Source organism: Choloepus didactylus, chromosome 1 (assembly GCF_015220235.1).
Source record: "Choloepus didactylus isolate mChoDid1 chromosome 1, mChoDid1.pri, whole genome shotgun sequence".
NCBI lineage: Eukaryota > Metazoa > Chordata > Mammalia > Pilosa > Megalonychidae > Choloepus > Choloepus didactylus.
Genome location: NC_051307.1, coordinates 206,924,500 through 206,940,086, shown reverse-complemented (window position 1 = coordinate 206,940,086; position 15,587 = coordinate 206,924,500). Strand labels below are relative to the sequence as shown.

The following is a 15,587-nucleotide window of genomic DNA, read 5'->3' as shown; positions in this document are numbered from 1 at the left end:
CATTCCTTCTTGCAACTGCTCTATATGCTATTCTATGCATACACCACTGTTCACCATTCTGTTCATCAGTCAATGTACCCTTAGGCCACCTCCATCTATTGCAAATCGTGAATACTGCTGCCATAAACATCAGTATGCAAATGTCCATTCATGTCCCTGCTCTCAGATCTTCCAAGTATATACCCAATAATGAAGTTGCAGGATGTTATGACACCCACATACTTAGGTTCTTGTGGAAACACCACACTGTTCTCCAGATAGCCTACACCATTCTACTTCCCCACCAACAGTGAATAGGTACATCCCTCTTTCCATGTTTTCTCAAGCACTTGTATCCCTCTTTTATATTTTTTCTGCAATTTTATAGACATATATCTACATCATACAGTCATCCACAGTGTACAATCAGTTGTTGACAGTATCATCATATATTGTGCATTCATCACCACAATCAGCACTTTAACATATTCATTACTCCAAAAAAATTTTTTAAAAGAATGATTAAAAAGATGTTAAAAAATATAATACAATAATAATGTCAGACAAAAACACCACTACCAAGAATCCCATACCTCTCCCTTATATGTCCCTCTCATAGACATTTAACTTTGGTCTATTACCTGTGTTACATTTAATGGGAGCATATTACAATGTTACTGTGAACCAGAGACTCCAGTTTGCATTGATTATATTTTTTCCCCAATACTACCCCTTTTTCAACACCTTGCAAGGTTGACATTCATTTGTTCTTCCACATGTAAAAACATTTTTATATTTGCACATTTAGTCACCGTCATTGACCACTCTAGGTTTCACTAAGTTATACAGTCCCAGTCTTTATCGTCTTTCTTTTTGGTGTCATACATGGCCCTAACACTCCTCTTTCAGCTTTACTCACATCATCTTTTTTCATTGTACTTAGAGTATTGTGCTACGATCCCACAGTATTGTGCTTTCCATTTCTGGATCTATACAATTCATCCTGTTGAACACTCTGTACTCCTTCAGCATCAAATGCCTGATCTCTATCCTCTTTCTGTCACCTGATAACCTGTGTTCTCAGCTTTAACTCTCAAAGTTGGTTCATTAATCTTAGTTCATATTAGTTCTTTTGTTTCTGACTAATTTCACTCAACATAACTTCCTCAAGGTTCATCCACATAGTTATATGTTCGGTGTCTTTGTTTTGTCTTACAGCTGCGTAATATTCCATCATGTGTTTATACCACAGTTTATCCACTTGTCTGTTGATGGACATTTGGGCTGTTTCCATCTCTTGGCAATTGTGAATAATGCCACTATAAACATAGGTTTACAAATGTCCGTCCATGTCTTAGCTTTCAGTTCCTCTGAGTATATACCTAGTAATGGAATTGCTGGATCATATGGCAGTTCTATACTTAGCTTCCAGAGGAACTGCCACACTGCCTTCCAGAATAAGTGTAACTCTTTCTCCACATCCTCTCTAGCACTTGTAACTTTCTTGTGTTTTTGATAATGGTCATTGTAGTAGGTGTGAAATGATACCTCATTGTGGTTTTAATTTGCATTTCCCTAATAACCAGTGAAGTTGAGCATCTTTTTATGTTTTGAGCCATTTGTATTTCCTCTTCAGAAAAGTGTCTATCCATGTCTTTTGCCCATATTTTAATTGGGTTGTTTGTCTTTCTATTGTTGAGTTATAGGATCTCTTTATATATTCTGGATATTAAAGCCTTACCAGATATATGTATTACAAATACTGTCTCCCATTGCATAGGCTGCCTTTTTACTTTTCTGACAAAGTTCTTTGATTTACAAAAGTGTTTGATTTTGAGGAGCTCTCATCTATTTCTTCTTTCATTGCTTGTGCTTTGGGTGTAAGGTCTAGGGAATCGCCTCCTGTCACAAGATTTTTAAAGATATTTCCCTACATTTTCTTCTAATAGTCTTATGGTCTTAGCACTAATGTTTAGGTCTTTGATCCATTTCAAGTTAATTTTTTTATAAGCTGTGAGATAGAAGTCCTCACGCATTCTTTTGACTGTGGATAGCCAGTTCTCCAAACACCATTTATTGAAGAGGCTGCTCTGTCCAAGTTGCATTGGCTTGACTGCCTTATCAAAGATCAGTTGTCTGTAGATGTGAGGGTCTATTTCTGAACACTTAGTTAGATTCCATTGGTTGGTATATCTATCTTTATGCCAGTACCATGCTGTTTTGACCACTGTAGCTTTGTAGTATGCTTTAAAGTCAAGTATGTGAGACCTCCCACTTTGTTCCTCTTACTCAAGATATTTTTGGCGATTTGGGGCACCTGCCCTTCCAAATAAATTTGGTTATTGGTTTTTCTGTTTCTGCAAAGTAAGTTGTTGGGATTATAATTGGTATTGCATTCAGTCTATAAATCAGTTTCGGTAGAATTGACATCTTAACTATGTTTAGTCTTCCAATCCATGAGCATGGTATGTTCTTCCATTTTTTTTAGGTCCTGTTTGATTTCTTTTAGCAGTTTCTTATATTTATCTCTGTATAGGTCTTTTGTGGCCTTGGTTAAGTTTATTCCCAAATACTTGATTCTTTTGGTTGCTGTTGTAAATGGAATTTTTTTCTTGATTTCTTTCTCCTGTTGCTCATTACTTGTGTATAGGAAAACTACTGATTTTTGCGTGTTGATCTTGTAGCCTGCCAGTTTGCTGGATTTTCTACATACAGGATCATGTCATCTGCAAACAGTGCAAGTTTTACTTCTTCTCCAGTTTGGATGCCTTTTCTTTCTTTTTCTTCCCTAATTGCTCTAGCTAGAACCTCAAGTACGATATTGAACAGCAGTGGTGACAGTGGGCATCTCTGTCTTGTTCCTGATCTTAGAGGGAAAGCTTTCAGTCTCTCCCCTTTCGGTTTTTCATATATTGCTTTTATAATATTGACAAAGTTCCCTTCTTTTCCTATCCTTTGAAGTGTTTTCATAAAGAAAGGATGTTGAATTTTGTCAAATGCCTTTTCTGCATCAATTGAAATGATCATGTGTTTCTTCTGCTTTGATTTATTGATGTGATGTATTACATTAACTGATTTTCTTGTGGTGAACCAGCCTTGCATACCTGGAATAAATTCCACCTGGTTGTGGTGTATAATTCTTTTAATGTGCTGCTGGATTCGATTTGCGAGTATTTTGTTGAGGAATTTTGCATCTATGTTCATTAAAAAGATTGATCTATAATTTTCTTTTTTTTTTTTTTTTTTTGTAGTATCTTTGTCTGACTTTGGTATTAGGATGATGTCGGATTCATAGAATGTGGTAGGTAACTTTTTCTCCTCTTCAATTTTTTTGAAGAGTTTAAGCAGGATTGGTACTAATTCTTTCTTGAATGCTTGGTAAATTCGTATGTTAAGGCATCTGGTCCTGGGCTTGTCTTTTTTGGGAGTTTTGGGATGACTGACTCAATCTCTTTACTTGTGATTGGTTTGTTGAGGTTGTCTATTTCTTCTCAAGTCAGTGTTGGTTGTTCGTGCTTTTCTGGGAAGTTGTACATTTCTTCTAAATTGTCAAGTTTATTAGCATATAGTTGCTCATAGTATCTTCACATTGTTTCCTTTATTTCTGTGTGGTCAGTAGTCATGTCCCTTTTCCCATTTCTGATTGTATCTGTTTGCATCCGCTCTTTTTTTTTTTTTAGCCTTGCCAAGGGTCCATTGAGTTTATTGATTTTTCTCAAAGAACCAACTTCTAGTTTTGTTGATTCTCTCTATTGTTTTCCTGTTCTCAGTTTCATTTATTTCTGCTCTAATCTTTGTTATTTATTTCCTTCTGTTTGGTTTGGGGTTAGTTTGCTACTCTTTTTCTAGTTCCTCCAGACGAATACTTAATTCCTCAATTTTTGCTCTTTCTTCTCTTTTAATAGAGGCATTTAGGGCAATAAATTTCCCTCTCAGCACCGCCTTTGCTGCATCCCGTAAGTTTTGATATGTTGTGTTTTCATTATCATTTGCCTTGAGGTACTTACTAATTTCTCTTGGAATTTCTTCCTTTACCCACTGGTTGTCTGTGAGTGTGTTGTTTAGCCTTCATGTATTTGTGAATTTTCCAACCTTCTGCCTGTTATTGATTTCCAACTTCTTTCCATTATGATCTGGGAAAGTGTTTTATATAATATTAATATTTTTTAATTTGTTGAAACTTGCTTTGTGACCCAACATGTGGTCTATCCTGGAGAATGATCCATGAACACTTGAGAAAAATGTGTATCCTGCTGTTGGGGGTGTAGTGTTCTATATATGTCTGTCAAGTCTTGTTCATTTATCATACAATTCAACATCTCTGTTTCCTTATTGATCCTCTATCTAGATGTTCTATCCATTGATGAGAGCAGTGTATTGAAGTCTCCAACTATTACTGTAGAGGTATCTACTCCTTTCAGTGTTCTCAGTGTTTGCCTCATGTATTTTAGGCCACTCTGATTATTATGTGTTCTTGATGCATTGACCCTTTTATTAAAATATAGTTCCTTCTTTGTCTCTTTTAATTGTTTTACATTTGAAGTCTAATTTGTCTATTAAAATAGCTGCTCCCATTTTTTTTCTGGTTGTTGTTTGCATGAAATACCTTTTTCCAACCTTTCACTTTCAGCCCATTTTTGCCCTTGTGTCTAAAGTGAGTTTCTTGTAGATATAAATGGGTCTTGTTTTTAATCCATTCTGCTTGTCTATGTCTTTTTATTGGGGAGTTTAATCCATTAATATTTAGTGTTATTACTCTAAGGTCGGTACCTTCTTCTACCATTTTGTCTTTTGGATTTTATATTGTCATATATATTTTTTTCTCTCTCCTTTTACCCTTCCTGACAGTCTTATTTCTACACTCTTCTCCAGACCTCTTTTTCTTGTTTTTTCTTATCATCCTGTAGCACTCCCTTTAGTATTTCTTGTAGCACAGGTCTCATATTCACAGACTCTTCCATTGTCTGTCTGAATATATTTTAATTCCTCTCTGATTTTTGAAGGACAGTTTTGCGGGATATAGAATTCTTAGTTGGCAGTTTTTCTCTTTCAGAATCTTAAATATATCATACCACTGCCTTCTAGCCTTCCTGGTTACTGTGGAGAAATCTGTTCATAGTCTTATTGAGCTTCCCATGTATGTGATGGATCACTTTTCTCTTGCTGCTTTCAGAGTTTTCTATTTGTCTTTGACATTGGATCACTTTTTCTTGCTGCTTTCAGAGTTTTCTATTTGTCTTTGACATTGGACAGTCTGATCAGTAAGTGTCTTGGAGGAGGTCTATTGGGATCTCTTCTATTTGGGGTATGCTGCACTTCTTTAATCTGTAATTTTATGTCTTTCATAAGAGTTTGGAAACTTTCAGTGATTATTTCTTCTATTCTTTCTGCCCCTTTTCCCTTCTCTTCTCCTTCTGGAACACCCATAACACGTATATTTGTGTGCTTCATGTTGTCATTCTGTTCCCTAAGACCCTGCTTGTATTTTTCTATTCTTTTCCCTTTCTGTTCTTTTGTTTGTATGATTTCAAATATTCTGTTTTCCACTTCACTGATCCTGTCTTCTGCCTCTTCAAATCTGCTGTTGTATGCTCCATTGTGTTTTCCAACTCTTTTATTGTGCCTTTCATTCCCGTAAGTTCTGCCATTTGGTTTTTCAAACTTTTGAGTTCTTCCTTATGTTCACCCAATATCTTCTTTATATCCTTCATCTATTTTGCTATATCGTCCCTGAGCTCAGTGATTTTATTTCTGAATTGATTTAACATGTTATTTGAACATCTTTAATTAGTTGTTTCAATTCCTGTATCTCTGTTTAAGTGTTCATTTTTTCCTTTGGCTGGTTCATATTTTCATGTTTCGTAGTATGGCTCGCTATTTTTAGCAGTCTAGGCATCTGATTTTCTGGATTACTTTATTCTGGAACTTATATTCCCTCTTTTATCTAGGGTTTTCTTGTTGGTTGGCTTTGTTCTCTATCTGTTCTTTGGCATTCTGTTCAACTTATTCTAGATCTCTAACATAGCTTCTGTTTAGTTGATCAGCATTTTTCACCTATTGTTTTTTTGTTTCTTGCCCTCCTTCTCTATAATCTTTTTGTGAGAGGGTCTCCCCAGATGTGATTTACCCCAATCAGATTTTCCCAGTCCAGACAGTCCCAGGTCTCAGGAGGAGGGTATGAAGTTTCCCTGATAATGAGACTTGCAGGTTGTCGGACCCATCTGTGAAGCCTCTAGACTCCATGCTTTTCCTATCCTATCCAGCAGGTGGTGCTTGTCAGCCCACAGCTCCCCACTAAGGTAAGGAGGTACCTCAGGTGCCTTTAATTCTCAGTAGACCCTGTCCCTGCCAGAAATGTGGTTGACTCAAGTTGGTTTTTGTTTTTCAGCCCCTGGGGCCTGAGTTCTTTGAAGGAGGGCCGGACACCACTTGTGCTGGGCCCTGCCCCCCTTTCCTTGGGGAAGTTATGCTTTTTGGGGAATTGTCTCCCCTACTAGACTCATTGCTTTGTCTCTCAGACCTGTCTTAGCTCTGCCCTTGCCTGGGTCCAGGGGCCTATGCAAATATCTGAGGCTTTCTGTAATCAACTACTTAGAATAGTTATTTTTTTAAAAAAATCCTTTTCCAAGGCCATTCCCCAGCCCCCAAGTTTTGTCATTCCCAGTATAGACTATTCAAAGATATGCCCTTTAGGCTATTTTCTCTTTCACCTGAATAGTTATTCTCAGACAATGTTAATTCCACCCTTGCCTGAGGCAGTGCTGAAGTAGGAGCTCTGATGAAAACTAAAGATACAGAGTTGGAGAGCAAGAAAAATAAAGAAAAAGAAAACCTTTTCAGACCTGAACCCCAGCTCCCTGGGTTTGCAAATGAGAGCCTGAGTTGGTAGCCATTTCTTTGTGCCCCCCTTTCTTGGAGCCCAGCCCTTTTCCATTTCTGAACACCTCCAACTCCAAGTCTCAGTTTTTTTTTTTTGCTGCTGTTGTTAGCTCTGCCTCCTCAGTGCCTGACCAATTCCTCCAGTTACTTTGGTGTCTGCTCTTGGTTTATCTGTGCTTGGAGCTTGTATTCAGCAGTCCAAATTTGTTAATTAATTCTGCATTTGGGGCTGGATTGAGTCCCCCTGCTTGCTCCCAGTACAGATTGTTTCTTTTTCCCTCGGGGAACCAGCTCCAAGACAGTCTGCCTGCCTGGTGGGGAGGGGCGCCAGCCCCTTGGCTGGGACACTTACAGGTCTTTGCTGCAATCTCAGCCTTTCCACCCTTTCCAGACTGGTGTACAATGCGTGACCATCACAGAAGTCCCCAAAATGGCTGTTCCATACAGTTCCTGGCTATTTACCAGCTGTCCTAGAGAAGTAACTGAATTCCACTATCATTGTCACTTTAATAGCTCCTTTTTAAAACTCTGCAAACATATACATTGTAGGCTTTCTCATTGCACCCACTCCCAAGTATACTGTTCAGCGGGAATAATTACATGTACCATGTTGCACTTCCTTCATACAAACCATCCTTAGAACTTTCCCATCACCCCAAAGAGAAACCCTATGACCTGTTATTCATGAAGCCCCCATTCCCCCGTCCCTGTGCCTGATAACCTGTACTCTACTTTTTTTTTTTTTTTTTTGCAGTTCGATAGTTTCAGGTATTTACTTCTAGTAATTCCAATACATTAAAACCTAAAAAGGTTGATCTATTAGTTTGTAAGAATGTCCACCAGAGTGACCTCTCAACTCTATTTAGAATCTCTCAGCCACTGGAACTTTATTTCGTTTCATTTCGCATCCCCCTTTTGGTCAAGATGTTCTCAATCCCACGATTTTGGGTCCAGATTCATCCCTGGGAATCATATCCTGCATTGCCAGGGAGATTTACACCCCTGGAAGTCAGGTCCCACATGGGGAGGGGAAGGCAGTGAGATCACCGCTGAGGTGGCTTAGCTAGAGAGAGAGGGCCACATCTGAGCAACAAAGAGTGTGCTCTTTTTATCTCTATGGATTTGTATATTCTAGCTATTTTATATTAGTGGAATCACACATCTCTCCCTTTGTATCTGTGTTACTTCATTTAACATGATGTCTTTAAGATTCATCCTTCTAGTAGCATGAATCAGAAATACATTCCGAGTAATATCCTGTTGTATATATATAGACCACATTTTGTTTATCTGTTCATCTGCTGATAGACATTTGAGTTGCTTCCACCTTTTGCCTATTGTGAAAATGCTACTATAAACATTGGTGTACACATTATCTGTCCAAGTCCCTGGTTTCAATTCTATTTGTTATATACCTGGAAGTGGGATTGCTGGGTCATATGGTAACTCTATGTTTAACTTCCTGAGAAACCACCAAACTGTTTTCTACAGAGGTTACACTATTTTACATTCCCACCAACAGTGCTCTGAGGTTCCGAGTTCTTCGTATCCTTGACAGCACTTTTTATTTTCTATTTTTAAAAATATAGCCATTCTAGTGGGTGTGAGGTGGTATCTCATTATGGGTTTGATTTGCATTTCCCGAATCGTTTTAATGATATTGACCATCTTTTCATGTGCTTATTGGCCATTTGTATATCTTCCCCAGGGAGATGTCTATTCAAGTCCTTTGCCCTTTTTTTAATTGAAATTTTATTGAGACATATTCACACACCAAACCATCCAAAGTATACAATCAGTGGCTCACAGTGTCATCACATAGTTGTGCATTTGTCACCATGATCAATTTTAAACATTTCCATTACTCCAGAAAAATAAGAATATTAAAAAAACCCTAAATCTTCCCACTCCCCTTATGCCCCTTCCACCCCCCATTGTTGACCCATAGTATTGGTGTGGTACATTTGTTACTGTTGATGAAAGAATATTAAAATATTAAGTTAACTCTAGTCCATAGTTTTACTAGGTACATTTCCCCCCATATGCTCCTCTATTATTAACTCCTTGTAATAATGTCATACATTTGTTCTAGTTCATGAAATAACTTTTTAATATTTTTTATATTTGTACAGTTAATCACAGTCCATCACAAGATTCATTCTGTTAAACATTCCCATGTTTTAACCCCCCCTCCAATTTTCTTAACATACATGACTCTAAACTTCCCCTTCTACCACATTCACATGCCATTCAGCACTATTAATTATTTTCACAATAATGTGCTACTGTCACCGCTATCCATTTTCAAACATTTAAGTTCAACCTAAACTTTCTGCACATATTAAGCAACTGCTCCCCATTCTTTAGCCTCATTCTATATCCTGGTAACCTATATTCTATGTTTTATGTCTATGAGTTTACATATTATAATTAGTTTATATCCATGAGATCATAGAATATGTGTCCTACTGTATCTGGCTTATTTTACTTAACATAATGTCCTCAAGGTTCATCCATGTTGTCTCATCCTTCATGACTTCATTCCTTCTTATTGCTGAATAATATTCTATCGTATGTATATACCACATTTTGTTTATCCATTCATCTGTTGATGGACACTTGGGTTGTTTCTATCTTTTTGGCAGTTGTGTCTAATGCTTCTATGAACATCAGTGTGCAAATGTCTGTCTGTGTCCCTGATTTCAAATCTTCTGGGTATATCCTGAGTAGCAGGATTGCCAGATCATAAGGCAACTCTTTACCTAGCTTCCTGAGAAACTGCCAAACCAGCCTCCACAGCGGCTGTACCATTTTACATTCTCATCAGCAGGGAATAAATGTTCTATTTCTTCACATCCCCTCCAACACTTGTAGTTTTCTCTTTGTTTATTAGCAGCCATTCTGGTAGGTGTGAGATGATATCTCATTATTGTTTTGATTTGCATTTCCCTAATAGCCGGTGAAGATGAATATCTTTTCATGTGCTTTTCAGTCATCTGTATTTTCTCTTTGGAAAAATGTCTATTCATGTATTTTGCCCATTTTTAAATTAGGCTGTTCATCTTTTTATTGAGTAGTAGGAGTTCTTTACATATTCTGGATATCAAACCCTCATCAGATAAGTAAGTGGTTTCCAAATATTTTCTCCCATTGAGTCGGCTGCCTTTTTACCCTTTTGACAAAGTCCTTTGAAGCACAGAAGTATTCAAGTTTGAGGAGGTCCCCTTTATCTATTTTTTATTTTGTTGCTTATACAACAGAACTGCCTCCTATTACTAGATCTTGAAGATGTTTCCCTACATTTTCTGCTAGGAGTTTTATGGTTCTGGCTCTTATATTCAGGTCTTTTATCCGTTTTGAATTTATTTTGTATAGGGTGTGAGATGGGGATCCTCTTTCATTCTTTTGGATATGGTTATCCAATTCTCCCAACACCATTTATCAAAGAGACTGTTCTGTCCCATTTAAATCAATTTGGAAGACTTGTCAAAAATCATTTGACCATTGATTTGAGGGTCTATTTCTGAACTCTCAATTAGATTACATTGATCAAGCTGTTTATCTTTATGCCAGTACTATGCAGTTTTGACTACTGTAGCTTTGTAATTAAATGAGGAAGTATAAGTCCTCCAACTTCATTCTTCTTTTTCAAGATGTTTTGGCTATTCAAGGCCCCTTACTCTTCCAAATACATTTGATAATTAGCTTTTCCGTTTTTGTAAAGTAGGCTGTTGGAATTTTGATTGGTATTTCATTGAGTCTACAGATCAATTTGGGTAGAACTGATATCTTAATGATATTTAGACTTCCAATCTATGAACACGGGATGTCTTTCCATTTCTTTAGGTCTTTTTAAAATTTCTTTTAGCAGTGTTTTATAGTTGTCTGTGTACAGGTCCTTTACATCCTTAGTTAAGTTTATTTCTACATATTTAATTCTTTTAGTTGCTATTGTAAATGGAATTTTTTTTCTTGATTACCTCCTTGGATAGCTTATTATTATGGAAGCCCTACTGATTTTTGCATGTTGATCTTGAATCCCTCCATTTTGCTGAACTCATTTATTAGCTCAAGTAGCTTTGTCATAATTTTTTTCAGGGGTTTCTAATTATAGTATCATGTCCTCTGCAAATAGTGAAAGTTTTACTTCTTTTCTGATTTGGATGCCTTTTTTCTTGCCTAATTGCTCTAGCTAGAACTTCTAGCATAATGTTGAATAACAGTTGTGACAGTGGACATCTTTGTCTTGTTCCTGATCTAAGAAGGAAAGCTTTCAACTCTCGCCGTTGAGTATGAACTTAGCTGTGGGTTTTTCATATATGCCCTGTATCATATTAAGGAAGTTTCCTTTGATTCCTTCCTTTCTAAGCTTTTTTAATCAAGAAAGGATGCTGGATTTTATCAGATGCCTTTTCTGCATGAATTGAGATGATCATGTGGTTTTTCCTATTCAATTTGTTGATGTGGTGTGTTGCATTAATTTTCTTGTGTTGAACCACTCTTGCTGTTGCCCATTTTTAAATTGGGTTTTTGTGTTTTGGTTGTTGACTTGTAGGTGTTGTTCATATGTTCTGAATATTCAACTCTTATCAGATACATGGGTTCCAATTATTTTATCCCATTCTATTGTGTTTTCACTTTCTTGATAATGTCTTCTGATGCACAAAAATTTGTAATTTTGATGAAGTACAATTTATTTTTGTTGGTGGTGTTGCTCATGCTTTGGTGTCAAGTCTAAGAATCCATTGCCTAATGCAAGGTCCTGAAGATGCGTCCCTGTTTTCTAAGGGTTTTGTAGTTTTAGCACTTTTATTTAGGCTTTTGATCCTTTTAAGCTAATTTTTGTATATGGTGTGAGGTAGAGGTCCACTTTCATTCTTCTGCATGGGGATATCTAGTTTTCCCAGCACCATTTGTGGAAGAGACTATTATTTCCCTATTGATTGGACTTGGCTCCCTTGTGAAAAATCAATTGGCTATAGAAGTGTGGGTTGTTTCTGCTTTCTCAGTTCTGTTCCATCGGTTTATATATTTGTCCTTGTACCAGTACCACACCATTTTAATTACTTGGTAATAAGTTTTGAAATCTGGAAGGGTGAGTCCTCCAAATTTGTTCTCCTTTTTCAAGATTGTTTTAGCCATTCAGAATCCCTTGCCCTTCCTATGAATATGTTCTGGTTTGCTAATGCTGCCAGAAAGCAAAACACCAGAAATGGATTGGCATTTATAAAGGGGGTTTATTTGGTTACACAGTTACAGTCTTAAGGCCATAAAATGTCCAAGGTAACACATCAAGAACTGGGTACCTTCACTGGAGGATGGCCAATGGTGTCCAGAAAGCCTCTGTTAGCTGGAGGGCATGTGGCTGGCGTTTGCTCCAAGTTCTGGTTTCAAAATGGCTTTGTCCCAGGACAGTCCTCTCTAGGCCGCAGCTCCTCTTCAAAATGTAACTCTCAGTTGCTCTTGGGGCATCCTCTCTTAGCTTCTCCAGAGCAAGTGTCTGCTTTCAATGGCCATCTTCAAAATGTCTCTCATCTGCAGCTACTCTCTCAGCTTCCATGCATCTTCAAAGTATCCCTCTTGGCTGTGGCTCCTCTTCAAAATGTCACTCTCAGTTGCTCTTCAGAATGTCACTCTTAGCTGCACTGAGTTCCTTGTGGTGTTTGTCAGCTCATTTATATGGCTCTAGTAATTTAATTTAGACCCACTCTGAATGGGTGGGGTAACACCTCCATGGAAATTATCCAATCAAAGTCATCACCCACAGTTGGGTGGGGCACATCTCCATGGAAACACTCAAAGAATTACAATCTAATCAACACTGATATGTCTGCCTGCTCAAGATGACATCAAAGATAATAGCGGTTTGGGGGACATAATGCATCCAAACCAGCACAGATGGTTAGCTTTTTTCATCTTGTGAAGAAAACTATTGAAATTTTGGTTGTAATTGTGTTAATCACTTTGAATAGTGTTGACATCTTGACAATATTCAGTCTTCCAGTCCATGAGCATGGAATATCTTTCCATTTACTTAGGTCTTCTATAATTTCTGTCAGTAATAATTTGTAGTTGTCTGTCTACATACACATCCTTTATATTCCTAAATTTATTCCTAGATATTTTATTCTTTTAGTTGCTACTGTAAATGGAATTGTTTTCTTTTCAGATTGTTCATTGCTGGTGCATAGAAACACAACTGGTTTTTGTGTATTGATCTTTTACCCTGCCTTTTTTCAATTCAGTTTTATTGAGATATATTCACATACTCTACAGTCATCCACACTGTACAATCAGTTGTTCCGTTACCATAATATAGTTGTGCATTCATCACCACAATCAAGTTTTGAACATTTTCATGACTCCAAAAAAATAAAAATAATAATAAAAATATAAGAACACCCAAAACATCCCATCCCTCCCATTTCCCCCTATTATTTATTTAGTTTTTGTCCCCATTTGTCTACTCATCTTTGTGCATACACTGGATAAAGGGAGTGTGAGCCACAAGGTTTTCACAATTGCACAGTCACACCATGTAAGCTACATAGTTATACAGTTGTTTTCAAGAATCAAGGCTATTGGGTTGCATTTCCACATTTTCAGGTATTTCCTTCTAGCTATTCCAATACACTAAAAACTAAAAAGGGATATCTATATAGCACATAAGAATGCCCTCCAGAGTGACCTCTCAACTCCATTTGAAACCTCTCAGTCACTGAAACTTTATTTTGTTTCATTTCTTTCCCCTCTTTGGTCAAGAAGACTTTCTTAATCCCACAATGCCAGGGCCCGGCTCATTCCCAGGAGTCACCGCCCACATTGCCAGGGAGATTCACACCCCTGGGAGTCAGGTCCCATGTAGGGGGAGGGCAGTGAGTTTACTGGCTGAGTGGTACCCTGCCATTTTGCTGAGCTCAATTACTAGCTTTCTTATAGGTTTCTTGGTTTTCTCAGTTCTCCTCCTCCAGCCTGTCTTGGAAAGGCCCTGTGTGCCTGAATCTCACAGGTGGGACTTTTTCAGATAGTCTGCATCAGTGAGGGGGTCTTGATGGGTATTCTGGTTCTTTTCTACCTTTGTGGTATTGATTTAATCATTGTTGGGAAAGGATCATCCAAAAGCTTGGCATTTTTGTTTAACTCCATCACTCTGCAGCATGATCTTTGAGGATTGTAGCTCTGACCCATCTGCTACTGAAAACCCTCTAGTGCCCCCCATGACATCAGACCAAAGGCTTTGAGCTCTGCAATCTTCATCTCTCATCCTGACCTTTGTTCAGTTCCTTATTTAAGTCTCGTCCATATCCTGCAACCCCCAGACCATCAGCTCCTTGAGGATAGATGTCTTGTTCTCTGTGTATATAAGCAGTACCTGGCATGTGCTAGGTGCTCAGCTACTGTCTTGAATGGAAGGATGAATGAATGCAAGTGCCCAGCTTTCTTTTTCCACCTGGAGAAAGCCCTGCCCTCTCCTCCCTTCCAGCTAGTTGACTCCTGCCCAGCTTCCGAGTTCATGCCTGGTTACTGGGAAGCGTTTCTGAGGACACTGCATTTGGGAGGGGCCTCTCTCCTCCTCCCCCAGTCTGCTGCTTAGCCATCCTGGCACAGATCTCACCGGACTGAAATTCTTGCTTATGCATCTGCCTCCTAGTTCGCAGGGCAGGGAGCATGTGGGCTGGGCCTGCCTCATCCAGCCCTGGGCAGGCGCGTGGCAAGCATGCAGTAGACCTTTGTTGACCGGCATGACACCTACTGCTTTGAGTTGATTCTGCACATGTGTGCTGAGTTAAGATTTTTAAAGCCTTTTTTCCTGTTTTAGGAGGAGTGAGTCGTTCCATTTGCATCCGTGGATGTGAGAGGATTTGGGACTGGAAGCATGTGGTATGTGCTGCAAGGCTGGAGGTGCAGGCCCATTCGCCCACTTGGAGCCCTGGCTTGGGGTGCTCTGGGGCAGGAGCGGCCCCCAGGTCTCTGTGCCCTGTCTGGTATGGGCCCCAGGAGCAGGGAGGAGTACAGCTACATCGTGGTGGGAGCAGGCTCTGCGGGCTGTGTGCTGGCCCACAGGCTCACGGAGGAGCCCACAGAGCGCCTGCTGCTGCTGGAGGCTGGACCCAAGGATGTGCTTGCAGGGAGCAAGCGGCTCCTGTGGAAGATCCACATGCCTGCAGCCCTTGTGGCCAACCTGTGCAACAACAGGTACAACTGGTTCTACCACACGGAGCCGCAGCCAGGCCTGGACGGCCGTGTGCTGTACTGGCCACGCGGCCGAGTCTGGGGCGGCTCCTCATCGCTCAACGCCATGGTGTATGTCCGTGGTCATGCTGAGGACTATGACCGCTGGCACCGCCAAGGCGCCATGGACTGGGACTATGCACACTGCCTGCCCTACTTCCGCAAGGCGCAGGGCCACGAGCTGGGTGCCAGCATGTACCGCGGCGGCGAAGGCCCACTGCGTGTGTCCCGGGGCAAGAGCAACCACCCGCTGCACCGGGCATTCCTGGAGGCAGCGCAGCAGGCTGGCTACCCCCTCACTGAGGACATGAATGGCTTCCAGCAAGAAGGCTTTGGCTGGATGGACATGACCATCCATGAAGGTAGTGTAGCCCCTCTCCCCGTCCCCCGGTTCCTCCTAGCACAGCCCTGATCATGGTCAGCAGGTGTGGACAAATTGCAGCTGGTGTTAGGTGGAGGGGATGTGACAGTTGTACCCCTTACAGGCCACAGAATGC

General features: G+C 39.6%; 1 protein-coding gene across 2 annotated transcripts in view; it reads left to right on the top strand.

Annotated features, from left to right (window-relative positions):
• CHDH (choline dehydrogenase) overlaps nucleotides 1-15,587 on the top strand; it is a 77,039-nt gene that overhangs the window by 53,667 nt on the left and 7,785 nt on the right. For both annotated transcript variants that reach the window (XM_037798317.1, XM_037798324.1), the window contains exon 2: nucleotides 14,678-15,452. In XM_037798317.1, the coding sequence (XP_037654245.1) occupies nucleotides 14,735-15,452 (718 nt within the window). In that variant the 5' untranslated portion in view covers nucleotides 14,678-14,734. The remainder of the gene's footprint in view (nucleotides 1-14,677; nucleotides 15,453-15,587) is intronic.